This window comes from Sphaeramia orbicularis, chromosome 9 (assembly GCF_902148855.1).
Source record: "Sphaeramia orbicularis chromosome 9, fSphaOr1.1, whole genome shotgun sequence".
In the NCBI taxonomy this organism is placed as follows: domain Eukaryota; kingdom Metazoa; phylum Chordata; class Actinopteri; order Kurtiformes; family Apogonidae; genus Sphaeramia; species Sphaeramia orbicularis.
The window spans coordinates 5697301-5720726 of record NC_043965.1 but is presented as its reverse complement, the minus strand read 5'-3'; the positions used below and the strand labels follow the sequence as shown (position 1 = coordinate 5720726).

At 34.9% G+C, this 23426-nt stretch overlaps 1 protein-coding gene across 1 annotated transcript in view; it reads left to right on the top strand.

The window, feature by feature from the left end:
- Positions 1 to 23426, top strand: part of fras1 (Fraser extracellular matrix complex subunit 1) — a 1008712-nt gene that overhangs the window by 12222 nt on the left and 973064 nt on the right. The window contains exon 2 of the mRNA XM_030143455.1: positions 17629 to 17660. Within this exon, the coding sequence (XP_029999315.1) occupies positions 17629 to 17660 (32 nt within the window). The remainder of the gene's footprint in view (positions 1 to 17628; positions 17661 to 23426) is intronic.

Below are 23426 nucleotides of genomic sequence, written 5' to 3'. Positions count from 1 at the left end.
ATAATGGGAATTTATTACATAATGCAGCTCAACATGGCACTGATACCACTTTTTTTCCAGACCGAGTACAAGTACAAGTACCTACATTTGAGTACTTGTCGATACCGAGTACCGATACGAGTACTTAATAATCCCATTCCAGTTGTTAGTTCCTTTTGTAAATGTGCTTTATTGTCGTTGTCATTAGTCTGACTGGAACAAAGTGCTGCTACTGACATTTAATGTGTTGGAATGAGCGTTTCTCAATTAATCCACCAGGGGGCGCCGCTCTGAATTAACCATACTGGACAAATACCACGAAGAAGAGGAAAGTTTTTTGAGAAGAAGAAAGTCAGTAAAAACAAACATGGAGATAACAGAGGTAACACTAATGTGATACTAATATTGCAGCATTTTCACTGGTAATGTTTAAAAGCTTAGCTTTAGCAGGAAGAGAAAAGAGAAATGAGCGATGAATTTCGTTTTTACTTTTGTTGGCGGCGGTCCGCACCGCTCGCTACCCCCATAGTATTATCAGTAGGATGTAAACCGGCCCAGCCCTGGGTAGTTGTCCTAAATGTGTCAGTAGTTTTTCTCTAACTCTCACAGTGGCTCTTTGAACAGATCCTCTACCTCCACGGTTCCTGCTGGTATTCTCCGTCTGGGTACTCATCCGCCAGCACCTGGAAAACGGATGGAATGTACGCAGAGGACGGACAGAACGCTGCGTCTGTATCCGTCTGTGTCTTTAACATTACTTATAGTCAGTGTTGCTTTTATCACCGTCATTTATTTTGATAAATCTCCACACTCTTCACACTCCACACATTATTCCACCGCCGTGTACCTGCTGCACTGAACTGGCAAGGCAAGTTTATTTGTATCGCACATTTCAGCAACAAGGCAATTCAAGGTGCTTCACACAGGACATTGAAATACAACAAAAGGGAAAGAGAAACACATTTAAAACATTATAAAAGAAAAGGTGATTAAAAACATCAAGAAAACAAGATATTAAATCCAAAAAAAATAAAAAAATAAAATGAAATAAAATAAAAACACAAACATTAAAGTAAGAGTTGCAGTGCAGCGTTTCGAAAGAGAATATAAACTTTAAAAAGTCAGAAGCCTTTTAGTCAAAGGCAGCAGTGAACAGGTGAGTCTGGAACCTGGACTTAAAAGAACTCAGACTCTCAGCAGACCTGATATTTTCTGGTAGTTTGTTCCAGATATGCGGAGCATAGAAACTGAACGCTGATTCTCCAGGTTTAGTCCTGACTTTTGAAACCCAGAGCAGACCTTCACCAGACCACCTGAGTGGTCTGGATGGTTCATACTGGACTAGAAGGTCTCTGATGGATTTTGGGCCTAAACCATTCAGTGCCTTTTATGCTAGCAAAAGAATTTTGAAGTCTATTCTCTGAGAGACAGGGAGCCAGTGTAGAGACCTCAGAACTGGACTGATGTGGTCCACTCTCTTGGTCTTAGTGAGGACTGGAGCAGCAGCATTCTGGATCAGCTGCAGTCGTCAGATAGACTTTTTAGGCAGACCACAGAAGATACTGTTACAGTAGTCAACTCGACTAAAGATAAATGCATGGACAAGTTTTTCAAGGTCCTGCTGCGACATCAGTCCTTTAATCCTAGAAATGTTCTTGAGGTGACAGTAAGCTGACTTTGTAATTGTTTGTATGTGGTTTTTAAAATTCAGGTCTGAATCCGTGACAACACCCAGGTTCCTGGGAATGTCATGCTGCTGTAAGTGGTATCGGTGCGGTTATATCGGAGTACTTTTACGAGTACGAGTACAAGTATGCACGCTGAGTATCGGACCCAATACCTGACGCCGGCATCGGTATCAGGTATCAGTTACACCCATGAAGACTAACATCTAGGGTTGGATCTAAACCGAACAGAGTTTCCGTTCCGCGTCTGTGCTGCGGTGTAAACTTTTTGCCCTGAACTGATTCAACTGTCAGATGATGTTTGACTGTGCACAGAGATAAAGCCACGGCAGAATGATGCAGCAGCGTAAACAGCCTCGCTCTAGGCGTCTTGTGTGAGAATACAACTGTAACTGTACGCTGCTTTTCCCTTTTGGACCATTACGCTAAATGTTTACTTCTCGCTGTACTTTCCCCCCGGAGGCGTCTCAGATTTCTGCAGTCTGCTTCAGAGACGTTCAGACCTCCAGCTGAGATGAGGATGGTGTTTGTGCACAAATCTGTGTTTTCTTGACATTTATCCCTCAAATTGAGCAGAGATCATCATCAGCTCCCCTGCCAGTCGCTGCAAAGGTCGCATATTTTCTGCTTTTTTATGGCGATAATGCCCAAGATGTCTGAAATATACATATGGTTAAAAGTTTAATAGGTCGTTTTTCTTAATATTTCCCTTCCTCCCTGTGTGGATTAATGTTTGAGGGAAGTTTCACATTCACCCAGCTGTCTCTGATCACTTAAAATCTCAGTTTAAGGCCAAATCCAGACATAGATAGATCTGACACTCTCTACTAGGGCTGTGTATCGGCAAGAATCTGGCAATACGATACAAATCACAATGCTAGGATCATGATATGATATATCATGATATATCATGATACTGTTAAAAAGGTCATTTTTTGCTTGTTTCTTTCTTTAAAATGATTATTTCCTGGAAGACTTGAATTACACCAGAAATCTGCACAAATACTAAACACATTTTTATTTGATCACAACAGGATCTAATGTTATATCACAAAATGTTCCTGTGTTCAAACTCAAATTATGTTTTTACAGACATTACAGTTTAAGATCCTGCTCAAATGTTCATATTCTATTACTTCATAACCAACATCATAACATTATTTTTGTCCAATCCCAACAAAGGAACTAACATCTGCCTCTCAGACAGTAAAAAGTGCTTTTAGGATGCTTCAAATAACCATTATTTAATAAAACAGTGTTAAATAATAATAATAAATAAGATATAAAGAGTAAAGGAAACCAAAAAAACAAATATGAACCTCCACATTATCTGCATTTGAATAAATACCTAAAAATATCGATCCAGTATTGTGAAATGAAATATCGCGATATATATTGCAGAGCCGATATTTTCTAACACCCCTACTCTCTACTATCGATGTGAAATAGTTTTCTGTGTTGTTCGGCTAGTTCAGCATGCCGCAACGATGTTTTTGCAAAATAATATTAGGAAAGAAGTTGTTTTGGTGGTGCATAAAGGAATACGTCGTGGTATTAAAATGAATAAATCCCTAAAAATGAAAGTGGTATGTGGTTGTTGGTTTTTCAGAGCAATAATGCACAGATAGACAATGGAAAAAGAATGACCATGAGTCTGTTTACATGTGTGCGAGGAATCCGATAATTGCAATAATTGGATGTGACATATTTACATGTACTTCAGATGGACAATAATAGAAAAACCCTGGTTTAGATGTTCCAGTCCATTATTGGATTTCTTTCTTTGAATGTACATAGTGACAGCAGACTAACACTTCATATCTATTATTGTCTTCTGCTAAGAACAATGGCTTTACTGTTTACCTAAGATTACTCTTCTACAATGAAAATCTTATTGACTTGTCAAATTAACGAGCATATGACAGTGTGCTAATTTCCATCCATGCAACTATACTGTATATTACGTTGAATAATTATACAAAGTACTTTATATAGCAAAAGATTTTAATTTAAATCAACGAGGAATTGAGTCCAATGAACTGATGATGTTAAGTGTAATGATTATACAAAGCAATAGACACTGCAACAAATTTTAAGTTAAATTAACTTGGCATTTAGTGTTTTGTACTTAAAATAGCAATTCCATTCAAATCGAGCATTTAACTTTAATATACTCAAGTTTTCATTACTCATTACTTCAATTTTTTAAGGCAACGAGTTACCTGAGATTTTTAAAGTAAACTCAACTATCTGGTCTTACAGTGTATAAAGAAAAAATAATTTGAGAACGGACACAAAAATAACACTAGGCAAGGCAAGGCAGGTTTATTTCCATAGCACATTTCATGTACAAGACGATTCAAAGTGCTTTACATAAAACATTAAAGCATTACAGCAGGGGGCAGGGGAAGCAATAAAAAGTATAGGCAAAAAAAGAAAAAAAAACCCAGATAGAACTTATAAAACAGACCAAAACTTTAAGCTTAAAAGAAACAGTTCAGATCTGAACTTCTGAATAAAAACTCTATTGAAATGCAGCTGAGAACAGGCTGGTCTTTAACCTGCATTTAAATAAACTGAGTGTTTAAGGCTGCCTCATGCAGGACCATGCAGGTGCTTTCAATCAGTAATCAGCCCTGCAACAGTCACAAACATACCACACACAGCCTGATACACATGTGCAGCACTAGGATGGAGCTGTAACAGTATACAAACACAGATGTAGCCCTGAATCTATATACTTATGTATTAAAAATGCTGTATTAAGACACAATTAGAGCAGTTATTTGCACAATATGTACTAGACAATATATTATCAGTATGATAATTAATGAAATATACATAGATAAATGTGCGAAAATACTGTTGTGTTAGCGTTAATGGGTTCGGTCCTGCTTTTATTTGATGGAAATATTCAGCCTTATTCCAGATCTGCAGGATCCGTGACATCCAATCCAGATCCAGGATGAGTCTTAATGAGGATACAGGTGTGATGTGGGAACTTCACACCTGTAAAACAGATTTTAACGAGGTTGTTCAGCCATTGTTTAGGGGAAAACGCAGATCAGATTTAATTGTTATTCCCTTCAGAGTATTGTGTCTTGTAACATGGCTGGAGGAGACACTGAAATGTTTACAGAAGGGAAGTACTTTTCAGCTGGTGAGTAATGAAAGTAGGACTATGACAGCAGTGGTACAGGTAAGAACTGTCATGACCTGGTATTCAGAGAGGCTATGTTTACAAAGTTACTTCTGTATTACCGCATCATCCATTATTGGCATCTATAAGGAAGAACTGGTGAAATATTACTATTATTAACTCACAAAAAGTAGTTTTAAGACAGTGGTTCCCAACCTTTTTTGGCTCGTGACCCCATTTTAACATCACAAATTTCTAGCGACCCCAGACATTCAAAACGGAAACATTTTATTTGCTAAAATTAATTTGTTTTTGATCCTGTAATAGTTTGCTATAACATGTTGCAAATAAACATAAATTTTAGGCAACATTTAGGCTGTATAATGCATATTATTATTTGTAAGTTTTACTTTTTACATTGTTTTTTATAAATTATTAGAAATTTCTAGCGACCCCAGAAATTCTAAACAGAGACATTTTATTTGCTAAAATTAATTTGTTTTTGATCCTGTAATAGTTTGCTATAAAATGTTGCAAATAAACAAATTTTAGGCAACATTTAGGCTATATAATGCATATTATTATTAGTAAGCTTTAATTTTTACATGTTTTTTATAAATTATTAGAAATTTCTAGCGACCCCAGACATTCAAAACAGACATTTTATTTGCTAAAATTAATTGGTTTTTGATCCTGTAATAGTTTGCAATAAAATGTTGCAAATAAACCCTGCGATGAACTGGCAAAATGTCCAGGGTGTACCCCGCCTTCGCCTGTAAGTAGCTGGGATAGGCTCCAAGTGACCCCCGTGACCCTAGTGAGGATAAAGCGGGTTCAGAGAATGAATGAACTTTGCAAATAAGCATAAATTTTCGGCAACATTTAGGCTATATAATGCACATTATTATTAGTAAGTTTTAATTTTTACATTGTTTTTTATAAATTATTAGAAATTTCTAGCGACCCCATTAATTCTAAACAGAGACATTTTATTTGCTAAAATTAATTTGTTTTTGATCGTGTAATAGTTTGCTATAAAATGTTGCAAATAAACAAATTTTAGGCAACATTTAGGCTATATAATGCATATTATTATGAGTAAGTTTTAATTTTTACATTGTTTTTTTATAAATTATTAGACATTTCTAGCGGTCCCAGAAATTCTAAACAGAGACATTTTATTTGCTAAAATTAATTTGTTTTTGATCCTGTAATAGTTTGCTATAACATGTTGCAAATAAACAAATTTTAGGCAACATTGAGGCTATATAATGCATATTATTATTATTAGTAAGCTTTAATTTTTACATATTTTTTATGAATTATTAGAAATTTCTAGCGACCCCAGACATTCAAAACGGAGACATTTTATTTGCTAAAATTAATTTGTTTTTGATCGTGTAATAGTTTGCTATAAAATGTTGCAAATAAACAAATTTTAGGCAACATTTAGGCTATATAATGCATATTATTATGAGTAAGTTTTAATTTTTACATTGTTTTTTATAAATTATTAGAAATTTCTAGCGACCCCAGACATTCAAAACAGATACATTTTATTTGCTAAAATTAATTTGTTTTTGATCCTGTAATAGTTTGCTATAACATGTTGCAAATAAACATAAATTTTAGGCAATATTTAGGCCATATAATGGAAATTTTTATTAGTAAGTTTTAATTTTTATCACTCACTAGAAATTTCAGGCGACCCAATTCGAATTCCAGGCGACCCCACGCGGGGTCCCGACCCCAAGGTTGAAAAACACTGTTTTAAGATGTTTTCAGGTGAGAATATAGGTTTTTAATCAAGATAGAGCCTGCTGTTGAGTGTGACCAGATGATTTGAGGGATGTGTCAGTAACTAAACCTCATCGACTATGAACATGAGTGATGGTTAATGTTCACAGAGAAAGGCCTCATCTCAGAAAGTGTTCACTAAATATAATAATGTCCAGGCAGATGAGGCGTGTAATTATTAATAGAGATACAGCACAGGTCATGTGACGAAATCAGAGCTGTGATTTATTCTGGGACTGTCTTAGTGACATGTATTAATGTGCTGTTCACATATTTATTAAGTCCCGCCCTGTCTTCATTTTGATTGGCTGGTGTGAAATGTGACATTGATTGCAGCTCTGTTCCAAAACTTGAACTCTTTTCACTGTAGATGCAGCCAGAGTGTTTTTGTTTTGTGCCACGGACGCTGAGATTGATCAAATCTGTGTAGAAAATGGAGAAAAGCCCTTATAAGAAAAAGTTTTATTTAAAGTAATTTTCAACTTTCTGGAGTTTGTATCGTATCAACGTTTCCTTTGGAGATCAGATAGACAGATAAACCTCTGTGTTGGAAATGTATCTTCAAGAGCAGACCAAGGTTCTGATAGTTTTGGATTTTTCATTATAGTTTAGTTTTATTTAGTTTTGACTTTTTTTTCTCTAATTCAGTTAGTTTTAATTAGTTTTTAGAGCAGGTTTGCTATTTTTTTTAGTTTTTGTTATTTTCTAAATGCTTAGTTTTAGTTTAGTTTAATTTTTTCATATCTTTTATCTTCTTCACCGTCGTATTCAAATAAATCCCAGACAGGACTGTGGAGCTTTCTCCCAACTTTAGTTTCCATGTTTCCAGGTAGAGTGGGGATGAGAAGACCATAAACGGCAAGTGATGAGAAGTGACGGACGGTTAAATATCATACGGTGCCAGCAGCTAAAATTGCTTGAGGGAAATAAATCAATTTCATATCAATCCGACATTGACAAAGACGAAAACTAAGGGAATTTTATCCATAATTTTTATCCGTTTTTGTTCATTTTGTAAACACACAATACAGTTTCAGTTGGTTATCGTTTTTTTCTTTTACAGGGTGGGGAAGCAAAATTTACAATGAACATTTAGTTGTTTTTTCTCAGCAGGCACTACGTCAATTGTTTTGAAACCAAACATATACTGATGTCATAATCATACCTAACACTATTATCCATACCTTTTCAGAAACTTTTGCCCATATGAGTAATCAGGAAAGCAAACGTCAAAGAGTGTGTGATTTGCTGAATGCACTCGTCACACCAAAGGAGATTTCAAAAATAGTTGGAGTGTCCATAAAGACTGTTTATAATGGAAAGAAGAGAATGACTATGAGCAAAACTATTACCAGAAAGTCTGGAAGATACTATTAAAGAAGAATGGGAGAAGTTGTCACCTGAATATTTGAGGAACACTTGCGCAAGTTTCAGGAAGCGTGTGAAGGCAGTTATTGAGAAAGAAGGAGGACACATAGAATAAAAACATTTTCTATTATGGACATTTTCTTGTGGCAAATAAATTCTCATGACTTTCAATAAACTAATTGGTCATACACTGTCTTTCAATCCCTGCCTCAAAATATTGTAAATTTTGCTTCCCCACCCTGTAATTATAGTTTTTATTTATTTCAGTTAACGAAAATGTTTTTACAATTCTAGTTTTTGTCATTTCGTTAGTTTTCGTTAACGATAATAACCTTGGAGTAGACAACAAACATTTCTACCAAACTAAACTTGGACGTAAACACAGTGAAACCACAGCTGACGTCAGACCAGTTAGAGATGAATTCATTCATGTTATTGACATTTACATAGATAATGGAGAACGGACCAGGACGAGAAGAAAAAACACAAAGAAAAGAAGGATTAATATATAAAAACACGGAGAATGAAGGTGATACTTACAGCAGAACTTGACTCTCAGATAGATAGATAGATAGATAGATAGATAGATAGATAGATAGATAGATAGGGGAAATTCCAAATATGGTCACTGCTCTACAGTCTCACCACAGTAACAGTAAATGCAGAATGTCAGTAGGTACAAATCAGTTTGATCACAGGTGTCAAACATGCAGCCTGTGGGATGAATTTATGAAATGCAAATATTATCCTGAAGATAATAACAAGTGAGGATGATAACATGATGTAGTTCAGATTCCACATACAGACCAATATGATGAAAAGTGGATCAGAGCAGTAAAATACTATCATTATAGCCTATAAATGATGTAAAACCAAAAATAAATTCATTCATTCATTCATTTATTCATTAAATAATGAAAACCACACTTTTTCTTTTAGTGTAAAAAGGTAAAATTACATGAAAGTGTTTACATTTACAAACTATCCTTTGGCATAAAATGTAAAAAAAATCTGAACAAATATGAACAATCTGAAATTTCTCAAGAAAAATAAGTACGAATTTAACAATATTCTGCATGTTAAATGTTTTGTTTAGATAGATGCTTTATTAAACCTTAGGGAAATTCAAAATAGCATATTATCAGTCAATCAAACTTTATTTTTATAGCACTTTTCATACACGTTACATGTAGCACAAATGCTTTACATCAAACCCCCCACTGTCCCGCAGTTGCAAATAGAAATAAAAATAAAAGCAACAGAGTAAAAAAATGTTTAAAAACTAAGAGTTTAATTAAAAGCTAAACTCAAAAGATAGATTTTGAGTTTATTTTTAAAAATGTGAACACTTGCAGCGGACCTCAGCACTGATAGCTGCACAGCGTTGAATATTACAGGTTAAAGGTTAGCTCACTTTATTATCCCCCACATGGAAATTTGGTGTCTAAATACTTTTTTAATCTAGCAAACCCCCCACTGTTCTTAATTTACGTAAATGAAATAACAAGCTTCAAAAAAACACTGAAACATGTAAAAACCAAACAAGCCTTGATTGTTTGTGAGAATTTGAATGTATTGATTCCTGATTAGACCTCTGACTTTATTTTATTTATTTATTTTTTTAAATTTTATTTATTTATTTTTATTTTTATAATGTTCTTTACAAATACTGTTCAGATGATGTTGTTGCTTGGTCTGAAAAAAAAAAAAAGTCTTTTTCTATGGAATTTGTTTGAATGTATGACCAGAGTTTGATTAATAAAGTTGGAAAAAAAAAACCCAAAAATCTAGCATTAGTATTAGTATTTACCATGTAAAGTTAAGGTAAACTCATGTTATTATCCCCAGAGGGAAATTCAGTGTCTTCATGCTCTGTGCACCTAGCATTAGCATTAGCGATTAGCATTAGCACTTAGCACATTGAGTTAAAGTTAGCTCATTTTATTAACTCCAGTGGCAAATTGTGACTGTATTTTACCCTAAAAAATAGTTGTTAGTATTAGCATCAACTCTCGGTACATTAGCTTAAGGTTAATTTGTTTTATTATCCCTGTGGGGAAATTCAGTCTCTACATTTTACCCTTTCCTTAAACACACACAGTATATAGTGTTAGCACTAGCATTAGCAATTAGCATTAGCACATTTTGAGCAGTGAGCTACCATTGAAGGCACTCAGGGAACTCCAGGTGTTTAACATCACCGCAGATAAGGACCCTGACGGGTGAATTAAACTACGTATACATGTTTTTGATGGTGGAGAGAAACCAGAGGAAACAAACAGTAGAGAGAGATGCTAATTTAGTATAGAATTGGCTTGTTATTATTCATCCACGAATTGGTTTCTTCGCAAATGCTCCTGGTGGTAGTAGTAGTAATTTATTCATCCATTTAACAGAACACGACATACACTACAAACAAAGAGTTAAGGATATTTTTAATTTTTGGGCTATTTTTTTTTCAGTTGGGATTCTTGCACAGCGTTTTTTACTTTTTTGTGTGTGAATTGAAACAAAACATATTTTTTAAATACCAGACAGAGTTTTATTTACAAATGGCAAAAATGACAAAAAAAAGAGAAATATTCTTAACTTTTTGTTTGTAATGTACATACATACAGTTTGGATTTCTATATTAACCCTTTCATGCATGAATTGTGAGAACCTTAGTCAAGATTTTTTCTTCAGTGTTTTTATTCCTCCTTAGGCATGAAAAAAACAATGCGATCGAGTTTTTTTTTTTTTCCTATGGAGTTACAAAAATATCCATGCATTTAATTTCTGAAGTAAAGAAACATATGTTTAAAACCCAATATCAGAAAATGATATGAAAACAATGAAAAAAAAAACATTTTTAATGCAGCTAATCAGATGTCTTCTCACATTTTAACATATTCTAATGCTAGTAATTACTCACTTCATGGAGATAATAAGCAAAAAAAAACCTTCTTGTCCAACAAATAGCAATTGATTTACACTTATCATGTTAGTGCAGATCAGGTTTATCAAGAACAGCAAAGTTACAGTAATGGTCTGAATGTCAGTGTATGGGATGGTGCATAAGTGCCCACTGTGTTGGCTGATATGGAACTAAAACAACAAAACCCATGAATATACAAGAGAACAGCTGGAGAAGAACTGTCCACTGGAGTGGACAGTGCATGAAAGGGTTAAACATGGGCAAAAGGCGTCGGCTGAAGCAACAGTTTATTTATGCCTGCTCTATTTACAAGAAGGAAAGTTGCAGAAAGAAAACCAGATAAATAACAAGATTGCGCAGTTTTAAATGATAATATAAATAAATAGCACAATCTGAGCAAAATCTTCAACTTATACTGATAATTGGCTTACTTTATCCTAATATTTTATATTTATAGAATACCTTAGTTTTAAACGTCCTTTTAAATGTAGTGACTGATGTGCATGTTTTTAATTCTTTATTGAGGTTATTCCATAATTTTACTCCAATTACAGATATATATTTGCGTTTTGTGTTGGTCCTTGCCTTTGATTTGTTGAATATGTATCCTGGTGACTTATGAGTCGTAGAACTAGCTGCACTGAAAAGGAATATGATGTATTTCCTGCTATTTTAAGCACTGATTTATAGTTAGCATCTGAAGTATTTTAGTGTACTTTTTATGAACTGTCTAACTTTGTGGCCAAAAGTTATTTTCCATTAGTCATTCATCTAAAATTTGCAGTAACATAAATTTATCTTATGAGATGTAAGTAAAATGCGCTGCAGAATTATGTTGCAGAAATTTAAACAGTGCATATAAAGAGCAATAAAGTGTAATTACAGAACCATCATAGTAAAAATGAAAGCTGTTACTCTTGAAGCTGTGTTTGCTGTGGGTATCGTTCAGGTGTTTTCTGCTCTTAAACTGACTCAGGTTCAGTCTTGCTCAGCTGCATTTTGTCATCATCTTCATCCTCACCTTCATTTAGACGGGAAGGTGATGGATGTGGATGTCGGATACACATGACGTGACAGATAAAGCTGATGGATGTCAGCTGAAATCCGACATCTGGCCGTCCTGAATTTACCAAAAACAATAGAAGACAAGTATCAAAGTCACACAAATCAACTGGATTTAATCTAACATACTCAGAAGACGTGCATAAGTTGTTTTTTTATCTCTTAAAACACTTTTTTTGACCTACTACACTGCAAAAATCTAAATCTTACCAAGTGTATTTTTCTCATTCCTAGTCAAAATATCTCATCACACTTAAAATAAGACATAATCACCTAAAGAGGAACTTTTCAGTGAGATATAAGAAGTGATTTTTAGACAATAGATCTGGAAAATTATGAAGAATTATTAACAACTTTAGAACCTGATCTGATTATTTTTATTAACAAATGTTCTTTAAAGATGTCACTTTACTGTTCAGAGAAATTCAACAACATTAATTATGTAAATAATTGTCTGAATACATGAGCTTCTCATCCTCATCTGACCAAATCTACTTCTTTTAAACAAATCTTACCTACATTTCTTAGTGTACACTGCAAAAATCTAAATCTTACCAAGTGTATTTTTCTCATTTCTGGTCCAAATATCCCATCATACTTAAAATAAGACATAATCACCTAAAGAGGAACTTTTCAGTGAGATATAAGAACTGATTTATAGACAATAGATCTGGAAAATCTGATTTCAAGAAATCTTACCAAGAAAATTTTCACTTGTTCCATTGGCTGATTTTTTTAATTTTTTTTTTTTTGCTTGAATTAAGCAAAAAAAAAAAAAAAACAAACAAAAAAGGCATTAAAAAGCATTAAATTAGATTTGCTGATACCTGCACAAACCCTGCATACACAGAATTATTAACAACTTTAAAACCTGATCTGATTATTTTTTATTAACAAATGTCCTTTAAAGATGTCACTTTTCTATTCAGGGTTATTCAACAACATTAATTATGTAAATAATTGTCTGAATACATGAGCTTCTCATCCTCATCTGACCAAATCTGCTTCTTTTAAATCATTTCTTAGTGTACACTGCAAAAATCTAAATCTTACCAAGTGTTTTTTTTCTCATTTCTCATCAAAATATCTCATCACACTTAAAATAAGACATAATCACCCACAGAGTAACCTTTCAGTGAGATATAAGAACTGATTTTTAGTCAATAGTCTTATTTCAAGAAATCTTACCAAGATCATTTTCACTTCTTCCATTGGCAGATTTTTTTTTTTTTCTTCATTCAAGATTTTTTTGCTTGAATTAAGCAAAAAAAAACCAAAAAAACATCTGAGGCATTTTGGAAGCAAAGATAACAATTTAAACCAAACTAACCAATGCAATGATATTTATCGTAATATAAAACTATATTATAACATTAGTCTTTACTGTTTGTATCCCAGACCCCTGTTAGAAAAGAAACGCCTGAAAGTCTAAAAATCAGTTCTTATATCTCACTGAAAAGTTACTCTTTAGGTGATTATGTATAGTATGTATGTATGTATGTATGTATGTATGTATTACTATTGGCTGAAGTCTTAACCTCCAGGATCCTTCCTTGATTGTCATTTCTGATCAATTCCCTCCTGAATGGATCATTTAAACCACATAAAAAAAAAAAAAGTCCAGATCAGTATCACATGGACTCACAGTGACAGTAGGATTAAATACACGGCAAAAATTCTAAGTCTTACAAATGTATTTTTTTCATTTCTAGTCCAAATATCTCATCACACTTAAAATAAGACATAATCACCTAAAGAGGAACTTTTCAGTGAGATATAAGAACTGATTTTTAGACAATAGATGTTGAAAATTTTATTTTGAGAAATCTGACCAAGATAATTTTCACTTGTTCCATTGGCCGATTTTTTTTTTTTTTTTTTTTTTTTTTTTAATTCAATTAAGCAAAAAAAAAAAGTGGCATTGAAAAGCATTAAATTAGATTTGCTGATACCTGCGCAAACCCTGCATACACAGAACTGTTACCAAATTTAGAACCTGATCTGATGATTTTTATTAACAAATGTCCTTTAAAGATGTCACTTTTCTGTTCAGGATTATTCAACAACATTAATGATGTAAATAATTGTCTGAATACATGAGCTTCTCATCCTTATCTGACCAAATCTTCTACTTTTAACCCTATAACGCCCAACGTATCATATTTGATCCAGGAGATACATGATCAGTGTGATACTTTTTGTCTTTAAAAACCTGATGTATACAATTAGATACATGCAATACACAGATAATCCACCAGGGGGAGGAGTTCATTCACCAGAGGCCTTTCCAGTGACACTACAAGACTGTCATTAATGAGGAAGGAGGAAGAACTTTGACAATTTAGAAAAGGAATTACCAGTTTGTTAGACATGTTTGTGTTATATTATGTTTTTATTTGTTCAAAAATAATAATATTTGAGCATTGAGACCTGATGGTTCAAATATGATACAAAATTGAAACTCATACATATTAATAATAATATTTGAGAAAAAAAAATGGTTTGGTCGTTCAAAAACACCAATAAAGGCTCCAGTTTTCTGTCAGTGATTTAATGGTTCAGGCTTTATAGGGTTAAATACATTTCTTAGTGTATTTAGCTTGTTTTGAACTCCTTCACAATGTAGTTCTGTTTCATTTCAGCATAAAAACTGAATGAAAAGCTGTGAAGTAATGTCTAAATTTCCAGGCGTCAGTTTTTGTGTTGTGATCTGATTTCAGTGATTAATAATGGAGGAGAGTTAATCAGGACTGAGCAGCTGTGGTTTGTTTGTTTGTTTGTCCCTTTATTAAAAGAAACTGCCAAAAAAAAACAGCGTTCCCCATAGTTAATCATATTTCTATACTGAAACAAAATGAATTTATTAGGATTTCTTTCACATCAGACTTTCTAAAGTGTGTGGATTTCTTTGCTTATGATGTATATCCTGGTTTATTCTCCGTCAGAGATAAGGGTTTGGTTTATTTATGATAATTTTATCACCTTTTCACAGACATTTGGAGCTGTCTGATGCCCTGTAAATGCAGATAACTTATTCCTGTATTTAAAAAAAAAAACAATTCTATTCATACAACCTTCGTTTTTATTAAATACCTCTGTCCATACAAAACCATAGCTGCTGTTGTCCAACCTGAGGGGGTCAAACTCATTTTTCCAGGTTCCACATTCAGCACAGTTTGATCTCCAGTGGCTCGGACCAGTAAAAAAAAGCATAATAACCTATAAAAAATAACAACTGCATGTTTTTCTCTATTTTAGGGCAAAAAATAACAATAAATTCTGAAAAGATTTACATTTGCAAACTATTCAAATAAAAATACATGTGAACAACCTGAAAAAACTGAAATTTCTTAATAAAATAGGTGCAGTTTTAAGAATATTCTGCCTCAACTTATCATATATACATGTGCATTACAGATCGGATCTACAATGGCACAAAACATTTAGTAACAGGCAGAATAGTTTTAAAATTGCACTTAATTTTCTCTAGATATTTCAGGTTGTTCATATTTGTTCAGGTTATTCACATTTTATTGTTAAAGGATAGTTTGTAACTGTAAATATTTTCATGATTTAATTATTGTTTTTTGCATTAAAACAAAGAGAAAATTGTTGGAATTGTCATTTATAGACATAATGTAATAGTATTTTTCTTTACATTAAACCAAGATGGAAATTTGGAGTCATTTCTAGGTTATTATGATGTTATTTACTTCAGATCATATTGTTCTGTATGTGCATTCTAAGAAATGATATGCTGGCTCAACATAAAAAATTTATGTAACAATTTCCATGCATCTTTTTTTAATTTTTTTTTTATTTCAGCTTGGCCATAATTGCGTAAATGTCACAAGACTTCTCTAGTTCAGAAAACTCTATTACTTAAGTACAAACAACATGATTTGCTTTGTACTCTACATGTTTAATTAAGTTGAACTAACTTAATTTTAAGTGTGTGACAACTACTCCATTTAGTTACACTGACTTATTGTTTTACTTTTATTCTACTCAAAAATGTCCATGCAAATTGCTACCTTAATTTTTTGAGTAGGCCTAACTTATTTCTGTATGTCAGAACAAATTATACATTGAAATTACAGTTTTATGATCAAACTGTTTATTATAACACCATGCACGTCAGCTTTGTACTCAGCTTTTAAAGGAAGCTTACAAGATTTTTAAGCTGTACTTAATATACTTCGATGTTAAGGCAGAAATGTCTGTTCAAAATCAATATGTTACAAAGTGAAGACTGTTTTCCTTATTTTTCATTTAGACCAACTTAATAAAATAACTTATCAACTGATTACAATGTGTACATGTAACAAATTAAATTCTTTAAGCAGAAAAAGCTCTGGATTTTAAGCTTAACTTACTAACCCCATGAATCATTTCTTAGAGTGTGGAACCTGAACTAAAACCAGTTCGACACCCTCTTAACCCTGTAAAGCCTGAACCATTAAATTATGGACAGAAAACTCCAGTTCTTTCAAAAGAAAGTGATTAAAGAAAGAAAAGAAGAAAAATAAGCAAATTACTGATGACAAAATGACAATAAAAGTTTGATTAGATACTTGTTTGTGTCTATATTGGTCTTATTAATAATGAAAATCTGGAAAACGACTCACTCTTCTGTTAAGTTTCTGGCAGAAAAGGCAACATTGTTCCATCCAAATTCTTGTTGGATCATTGTCTGCATAAACACTGGAGTTGGATTCAGATCAGAGACACACCGTCCATGTTTGTCAGACTCCCATCATGCACTGATTCCTCATCCTTCACTGGGTTGAACTTCTGTCTGACCTGCAGCAGTGACAAACATGAATTATCATCATCCTCAGACTAACTCGTAGGAGTCTGAGTGGATTTTGGCCGTTCTTGAAAACTTTTGATTTTACCTTTTATATATTTCATTACAAAACTGTTGACTTTGTCTTGTTTGACAGATTTTTTTTTTTTTTTTTGCAGCACAACCTCAGTTTTTTTGTCACGTTAATTTTCTTGAATTTATTCATTTTATGATCATTTTTTCATTATTTGCTTCATTTTAGTTTATTTTATTAACTATGCTATTTTTTTTGATAATTTTGTTCATTATTTAGTATATTTTATTGAGTGTGGCAACTTCCAATTCTTTTCTCTACATTTAAGATTTCCTAAATGACTTATCACCATTTATTATAATATTATCCTCTGAATTTTCATATAAATGATGTACTTTCCTATACATCAGCACTTATGTTGCTTGAATGTTTTAAAAGTGATGTTCTAATGTTCTAAAATACATGTTCCTTTCACCTCACACGTTTTTTTAATATTTACTTTTTTTTTTTTTTGACTCTTACAAGTGAGGAACCAAATATGTTAATTGACCTTGGTCAATTATTATTTTTTTATGAATGTTTTCTTGTTTTAAAAGAAGGGGGAAAAGAAATCAAGAAGTGAAAACACTGGAGATATACACAGAAAACAACTGTACAGATATAGATTGTTTTACTCTTTTCTGAAAATAAATATAGAAAAAAAACATTGCAAAATGTTATATGTGCATGTGAATGTAAAACATGTAAATTTTCCATTACAATATCAAATAAAAACTTGAATAAAAAAAAAAAAGAAACAGAGTTAATGTGATTCGACTAGATTTTCTAACCTTCTCCTCTTATCTCTGTGTTTTGTAGGAGTTTGTATCTACGAGGGATCGCTGCATGCGGTAGGTGAACTCTCATTTCTTGCTCCGCAGTGTCAGTGTTTGAGATTTCCGCTCACAGAATTAAGCTCACGGGCTTATTTGTAAAGGCCTGATGGGTACTGGCTCATGTTTTATTCAGGGGTTATTAGCAGGTTAGCATGACTGACGGTTTGAAGCTGTTGGGTGGGTGTGTATGTAGACACAGGTAGTAAAAGGCATATGTATCATCAGTAGGGATTGCTGCACATCCTCTGTTGTCGGAGATGTAGCTGAAGAAGATGCGTCTCATCTATAATGCATGCTGGATACTGACTTTGTGGATGATAATGGCAATAAGAGGACAGGATGCGGCTCGGGTCGGACGCTAAAAGGCCGACTCGTGCAGCTCCGTCAGGAAAGGTGAGGGGTTGTCAGAGTTACAGATAAGTTTGTGATGAGTGGTGTTCAGCTGGGGGTCGGCCTCTCTGCGCCGCGCTGTTGTTTCCAGGCTTTGAACACCGCTGCCAGGGCCTGGTGTCTCATTTTAAGGCTTGAAGTAATCATGTTTGGCTGGAGGCGGCGGCAGAAGACAGGATCCGCTGTGGATTCTGCCTGTGATTCAGAAATGTACTCCAGCTCAGAGGGCAGCTTTAAAGCCCAAAACTGACATTTAATAAGCAAAGAAGAAGGGGGATATCCGACCATTTAATTCAGCTTTGAAACAGTTTGATGATGAAGATGATGAGTTTTGGGAGTTGCAAAGTAATGCCTTACAGTAACTGATTACTTTTTGCTGTAACGTAGTGGTGTAAGGCATTACTAATCAATTTTCACACTGTAAAAAAATCCTGTTGTTTTTACAGGAAAAAAAAAAACTGGCAGCTAACTTACTGCAGTAAGTCAGACCTGTTCCAGGTGCATGTTGGACTCTGGCAGGGCTGACCTTTGTCACCGGTTCTGTTCATAATTTTTATGGACAGAATTTCTAGGCGCAGCCAGGGGCCGGAGGGGGTCCGGTTTGGGGACCACAGGATTTCGTCTCTGCTTTTTGCAGACTACGTTGTCCTGTTGGCCTTGTTGAACCTGGACCTTCAGCGTGCCCTGGGGCGGTTTGCAGCCGAGTGTGAAGCGAGTGGGATGAGGATCAGCACCTCCAAATCCGAGGCCACGGTTCTCGACCGGAAAAAGGTGGTCTGCCCTCTCCGGGTCAGCGGAGAGTCTTTGCCCCAAGTGGAGGAGTTTAAGTATCTTGGGGTCTTGTTCACGAGTGAGGGAAGGATGGAGCGTGAGATTGACAGACGGATCGGTGCAGCATCTGCAGTGATGCAGTCACTGTACCGGTCGGTTGTGGTGAAGAAGGAGCTGAGCCGAGAGGAGAAGCTCTCGATTTACCGGTCAATCTACGTTCCTCCCCTCACCTATGGTCATGAGCTTTGGGTCATGACCGAAAGGACAAGATCCCGGATACAAGTGGTCGAAATGAGTTTCCTCCGCAGGGTGGCTGGGCGCACCCTTAGGGATAGGATGAGGAGCTCAGTCACCAGGGAGGAGCTCGGAGTAGAGCCGCTGCTCCTCCACATCCAGAGGGGCCAGCTGAGGTGGCTCGGGCATCTGTTTGGGATGCCTCCTGGACGCCTCCCTGGGGAGGTGTTCCGGGCATGTCCCGCCGGGAGGAGACCTCAGGGAAGACTTGGGTCACGTTGGAGAGACTATGTCTCTCGGCTGGCCTGGGAACGCCTCGGGGTCCCCCCGGAAGAGCTGGAGGAGGAGTCTGGGAAGAGGGAAGTCTGGGTGTCCCTGCTTAGACTGTTACTCCTGCAACCCGGCCCCGGATAAGCGGTGGATAATGGATGGATGGATGGAAACTGGCAGCTGTGGTTACCAGAACAATACTGTAAAAAACACATCCAACTGTAAACATATTTACGGAGTAACATGTAGATTTAACATTTTAAACATGTAGATTTAACACTGGATTTAAATGGTAAATGGACTGCACTTTGTTAGCACATTTTCTCCACCTTCATGGTGTCCAAAGCCACCAGGTCCATCTGGGAGTAATTTAAGGTTCAGTGTCTTCCATGGACACTTTGACATATGGACAGTCGGAGCCAGGATTTGAACCACCAACCCTTTGGTTATTGGGTGAGCTGGTCTACCAGCTCTACCAACCCATTAATTTACAAATTTAAAATGTTACATTGTTAAATGTTTACTTTTTTAATAACTTTTTGATATTTAAACAAAAAAAGCAAATAGGCCATTATTTCAACAGTATGGTCTTTGCAGTTTAAACGGCACCGCATTGTTTTTCAATTTACAGTTTTATTTTCTAAAAACAATACAAATACATAATTACTATATATAAATCTGGTTCTGTTCACATTCCTGTAAAAACTACTGCTGTATTTGATTCAATCGTTAACACAAAAATCTTTTCAAATACACAACTTTGCATTGTACTGTCACTTACAGTTTTTTTATGTTGCAATTTTACAACTTTTTGGTGTCAACTCGACAGTCATTTTTTACAGGGCAGTTATATTTTACTCAATATCCAAAGACATGCACTAATAGGTTTATTAGTTTATCTGAATTGCCCATAGTTGTGAGCACACAATTGTGACTCTTTAATGGAGTAGGAAAAAGCCAAAGTTATATCGTCCTACCCCAAATTTATATGACTAGTATATACAGTCCATAAAAAAAGAAGAGGTAACTTATTAAATTACTGAAGAAAGAAAACAAATGATCAATTTCGGTTCAGTTTATTTTGAATATGCAACAAAACAAACTACTTTAGTCCTTAGAAATACAACAGATTGCAAGAAAACATGAAAAAACATACACAATCTGTTCAGTTGTGACACCATCTACTTGATATTTCACTTAAATGCCATATTGTGATTTCAGTCCTGTGTCAGTATTGAATGATAGGTAATGGAATGATTCTGATAACTGTGTGAGGATGTGTTGCTTCTAATTGGCCGTCATGACTTTAGAATCAGAGTTTTATCCCTACCTGTTGAATCATCATCTTTTAATGTGGACGGGGATTTTTTTTTTTTTTTCACTTGTGTGGGCTGGATCTTTTTGAGAACTAAAGTGAGAGATCTGGGCGTACCGTATATGGACGAAGCTGCAGACCCCGCTGGTTTTTTCCGCAGGTTTTAAAGGCGAGTTTTGTGTGAGAGGATTTTCCAGCCTAATGAGAATAAAAGGATAAAACCTTAAGTGATGCTCAGCGTTGGCACAGGCTGCGCTTTTGTGGTGAATTAGCCTCAAGATGTTTCAGTCTGTTTTCTTTAGTCAAACAAGAGAGAGTAAAAAAAAAGAGGGATGGAATTTGCTTCTTTGCACTTTAGAAAAACACTGCTTGTATCTTGCAACAACTGGTAATGTCTCTTAAAAAGCCCTAAACATAGTTCTCAGCGGTACGCTTGTGGTTCCCAGGCAGAATAATGACGAACTCCTGCATCTTTCCTGCTGTGTTATCAGCATAATTACAGTAAAGCCCCAAACGGTGAGCCGCGGCATACCTTCAACTACCTGCAATCCTATAAACACACAAGAACACATCCTGCTCTCCTGCATTACTTTTCCTTTGGCTTTGAAAAGGGGGGTGGGTGGGTGGTGTAATTGTCGCAGTGAGGATGTGAAGACTCAGCCGGTAGACGAGGGGGTTTGTGGGAAAAAGGAGAACGGGGGGTAGACAGGTGGGACGTCCCAGCGTGTTCGGACACAGACGAGAAAAAGGGCTTTTGTGGAGTTCAAAGTGAAGAATCCCCCCCAGCCCCCACCCCCTGCCAACACCTGGAGTGGTCTGCAGATTGGAGCAAATGGAAAAAAAAACACAGATTAAAGTGCAGGTCTGGGTAGAAACCCTCAGGCTGTGCTGGAAATAATCAGGTTCCCTTTTCGACAATGATAACTCCAGACCAAAGGTACGTTTAGAGCCAACAGAAGGAGGGAAATGACAGAAAGTATGGAGGATTCTAACGTTAAAGTCACAGATGTATACATGGAATCAGATTATCTAGATTAGGGGGGAGTCAAATATGTGGCCTATGGGTCAAAACCAGCCTGCCAAGGGGTTCAATCAGGCCCGTGGGATGAATTTTTAAGGTGCAACAATTACATGGAAAATATTAACAGTTAAGGATGTCAAACTCAAGTGGCACATACAGACCATAAGATAAGTTTTATAAGGCTGAACTGATGTATTTAGATTGATTGAAACCACGGTAAAGGACCTTTAAATGAGCATCTCCAGGTTTCAGATGTTTGCTCTGTTGATTAGATGATATTGAGAAGGTATTTTTAGATTGAATCAATAAGATACAGGGTTCGTAGAGGTGCTTGAAATCCTAGAAAATGCTTGAATTTCAATGTTGTTTTTTCCAGGTCTGAAAAGTGCTTGAATTTTAGTTTATGTGCTTGAAAGTGGTTGCAATTATAACACTGTGATATGATTTATATATTTATTATTATTATTATTATTATTATTATTATTATTATTATTATTATTATTATTATTATTATAAATAATAATAATAATAATAATAATAATAATAATAATAATAATAATAATAAATGTAAATTATTTTTTACTAGCAGCATTGTATCCGTACGATAGCGCCCTCCTGTGGTGCAACAGCGACATTGCACCCGTATGCCCTCCCACGCTGCAACACGTGTCGGACAAAGATGCGCCGGGGCGGTGCCGAAACGTGCATTATATAGTAGGATTTATTTATTTGTTTATTTAGCAGGGACAGTACACATTAATGAACATTTCTGTAAATGTGCTAGTATTAGCAAAAAAGCTATTTTTCGACTTTAGTCCCTGGGTAAGAAGTAAAGCGCCAGCATTCATAAAAATTAGAAAGAATTTAACAATTAAGACCCAAACATTACATAGCATTAGCGCAGATGAGGTTCGTACGGGTGCTTGAAATCCTTGAAAATGCTTGAATTTCAGTGTTGTTTTTTCAACAGCTTGAAAGTGCTTGCAATTCTAACTCTGTGATGTGATTTTATTTATTTTTAGTGTCAACTCAAGCCAAAGCTACTTGCAGAGAGGTGATATATTTAGAAAAATAAAACTTTATATCACAAAAAGAAAATTTACCGGGTCTCCAGGTACATTTTTATCTTAATCTTTGTCTCGCTGTGAGTGTTTCAAGTGGCTTCCCTTTTTTTGGATAAAACTTTGTGTTATCCTTTAATTTCTGAACTTTTTTTTCTATTACGAACCCATAAGATAAGTTTTACAAGGTTGAATTGATGTATGTAGATTGATTGAAATCCTTTAAATGAGCATCACCAGGGCTCAGATGTTTGCTCTGTAGATTACATGACATCGAGAAGGTATTTTTAGACTGCATCGATAAGAAACAGGGTTCGTACAGGTGCTTGAAATCCTAGAAAATGCTTGAATTTTGATGTTTTTTCAATGTCTGAAAAGTGCTTGACTTTTAAAACGCTGTGATTTTATTTATTTATTTTTAATATTAACTCAAGCCAAAGCTGCTTGCAGAGAGGTAATTGATTTTGAAAAATAAAACTTGATGTCAAAAAAAAAAGATTCCAGGGGGTTTTATCTTAATCTTTGTCGCAGTGCGAGTGTTTCTGAAGAATGCCAAGTAGCTTCCCTTTTTTTGGATAAAACTTTGTGTTCTCCTTTAATTTCTGAACTTTTTTTCTATTATGAACCAGAATTTTAGATGTTTAAAGCATAATACAATGCACATAATTGTCTTAAAAAGTGAAAAAAATAATCATGAGTATTCCTGTTATATGTGTTTT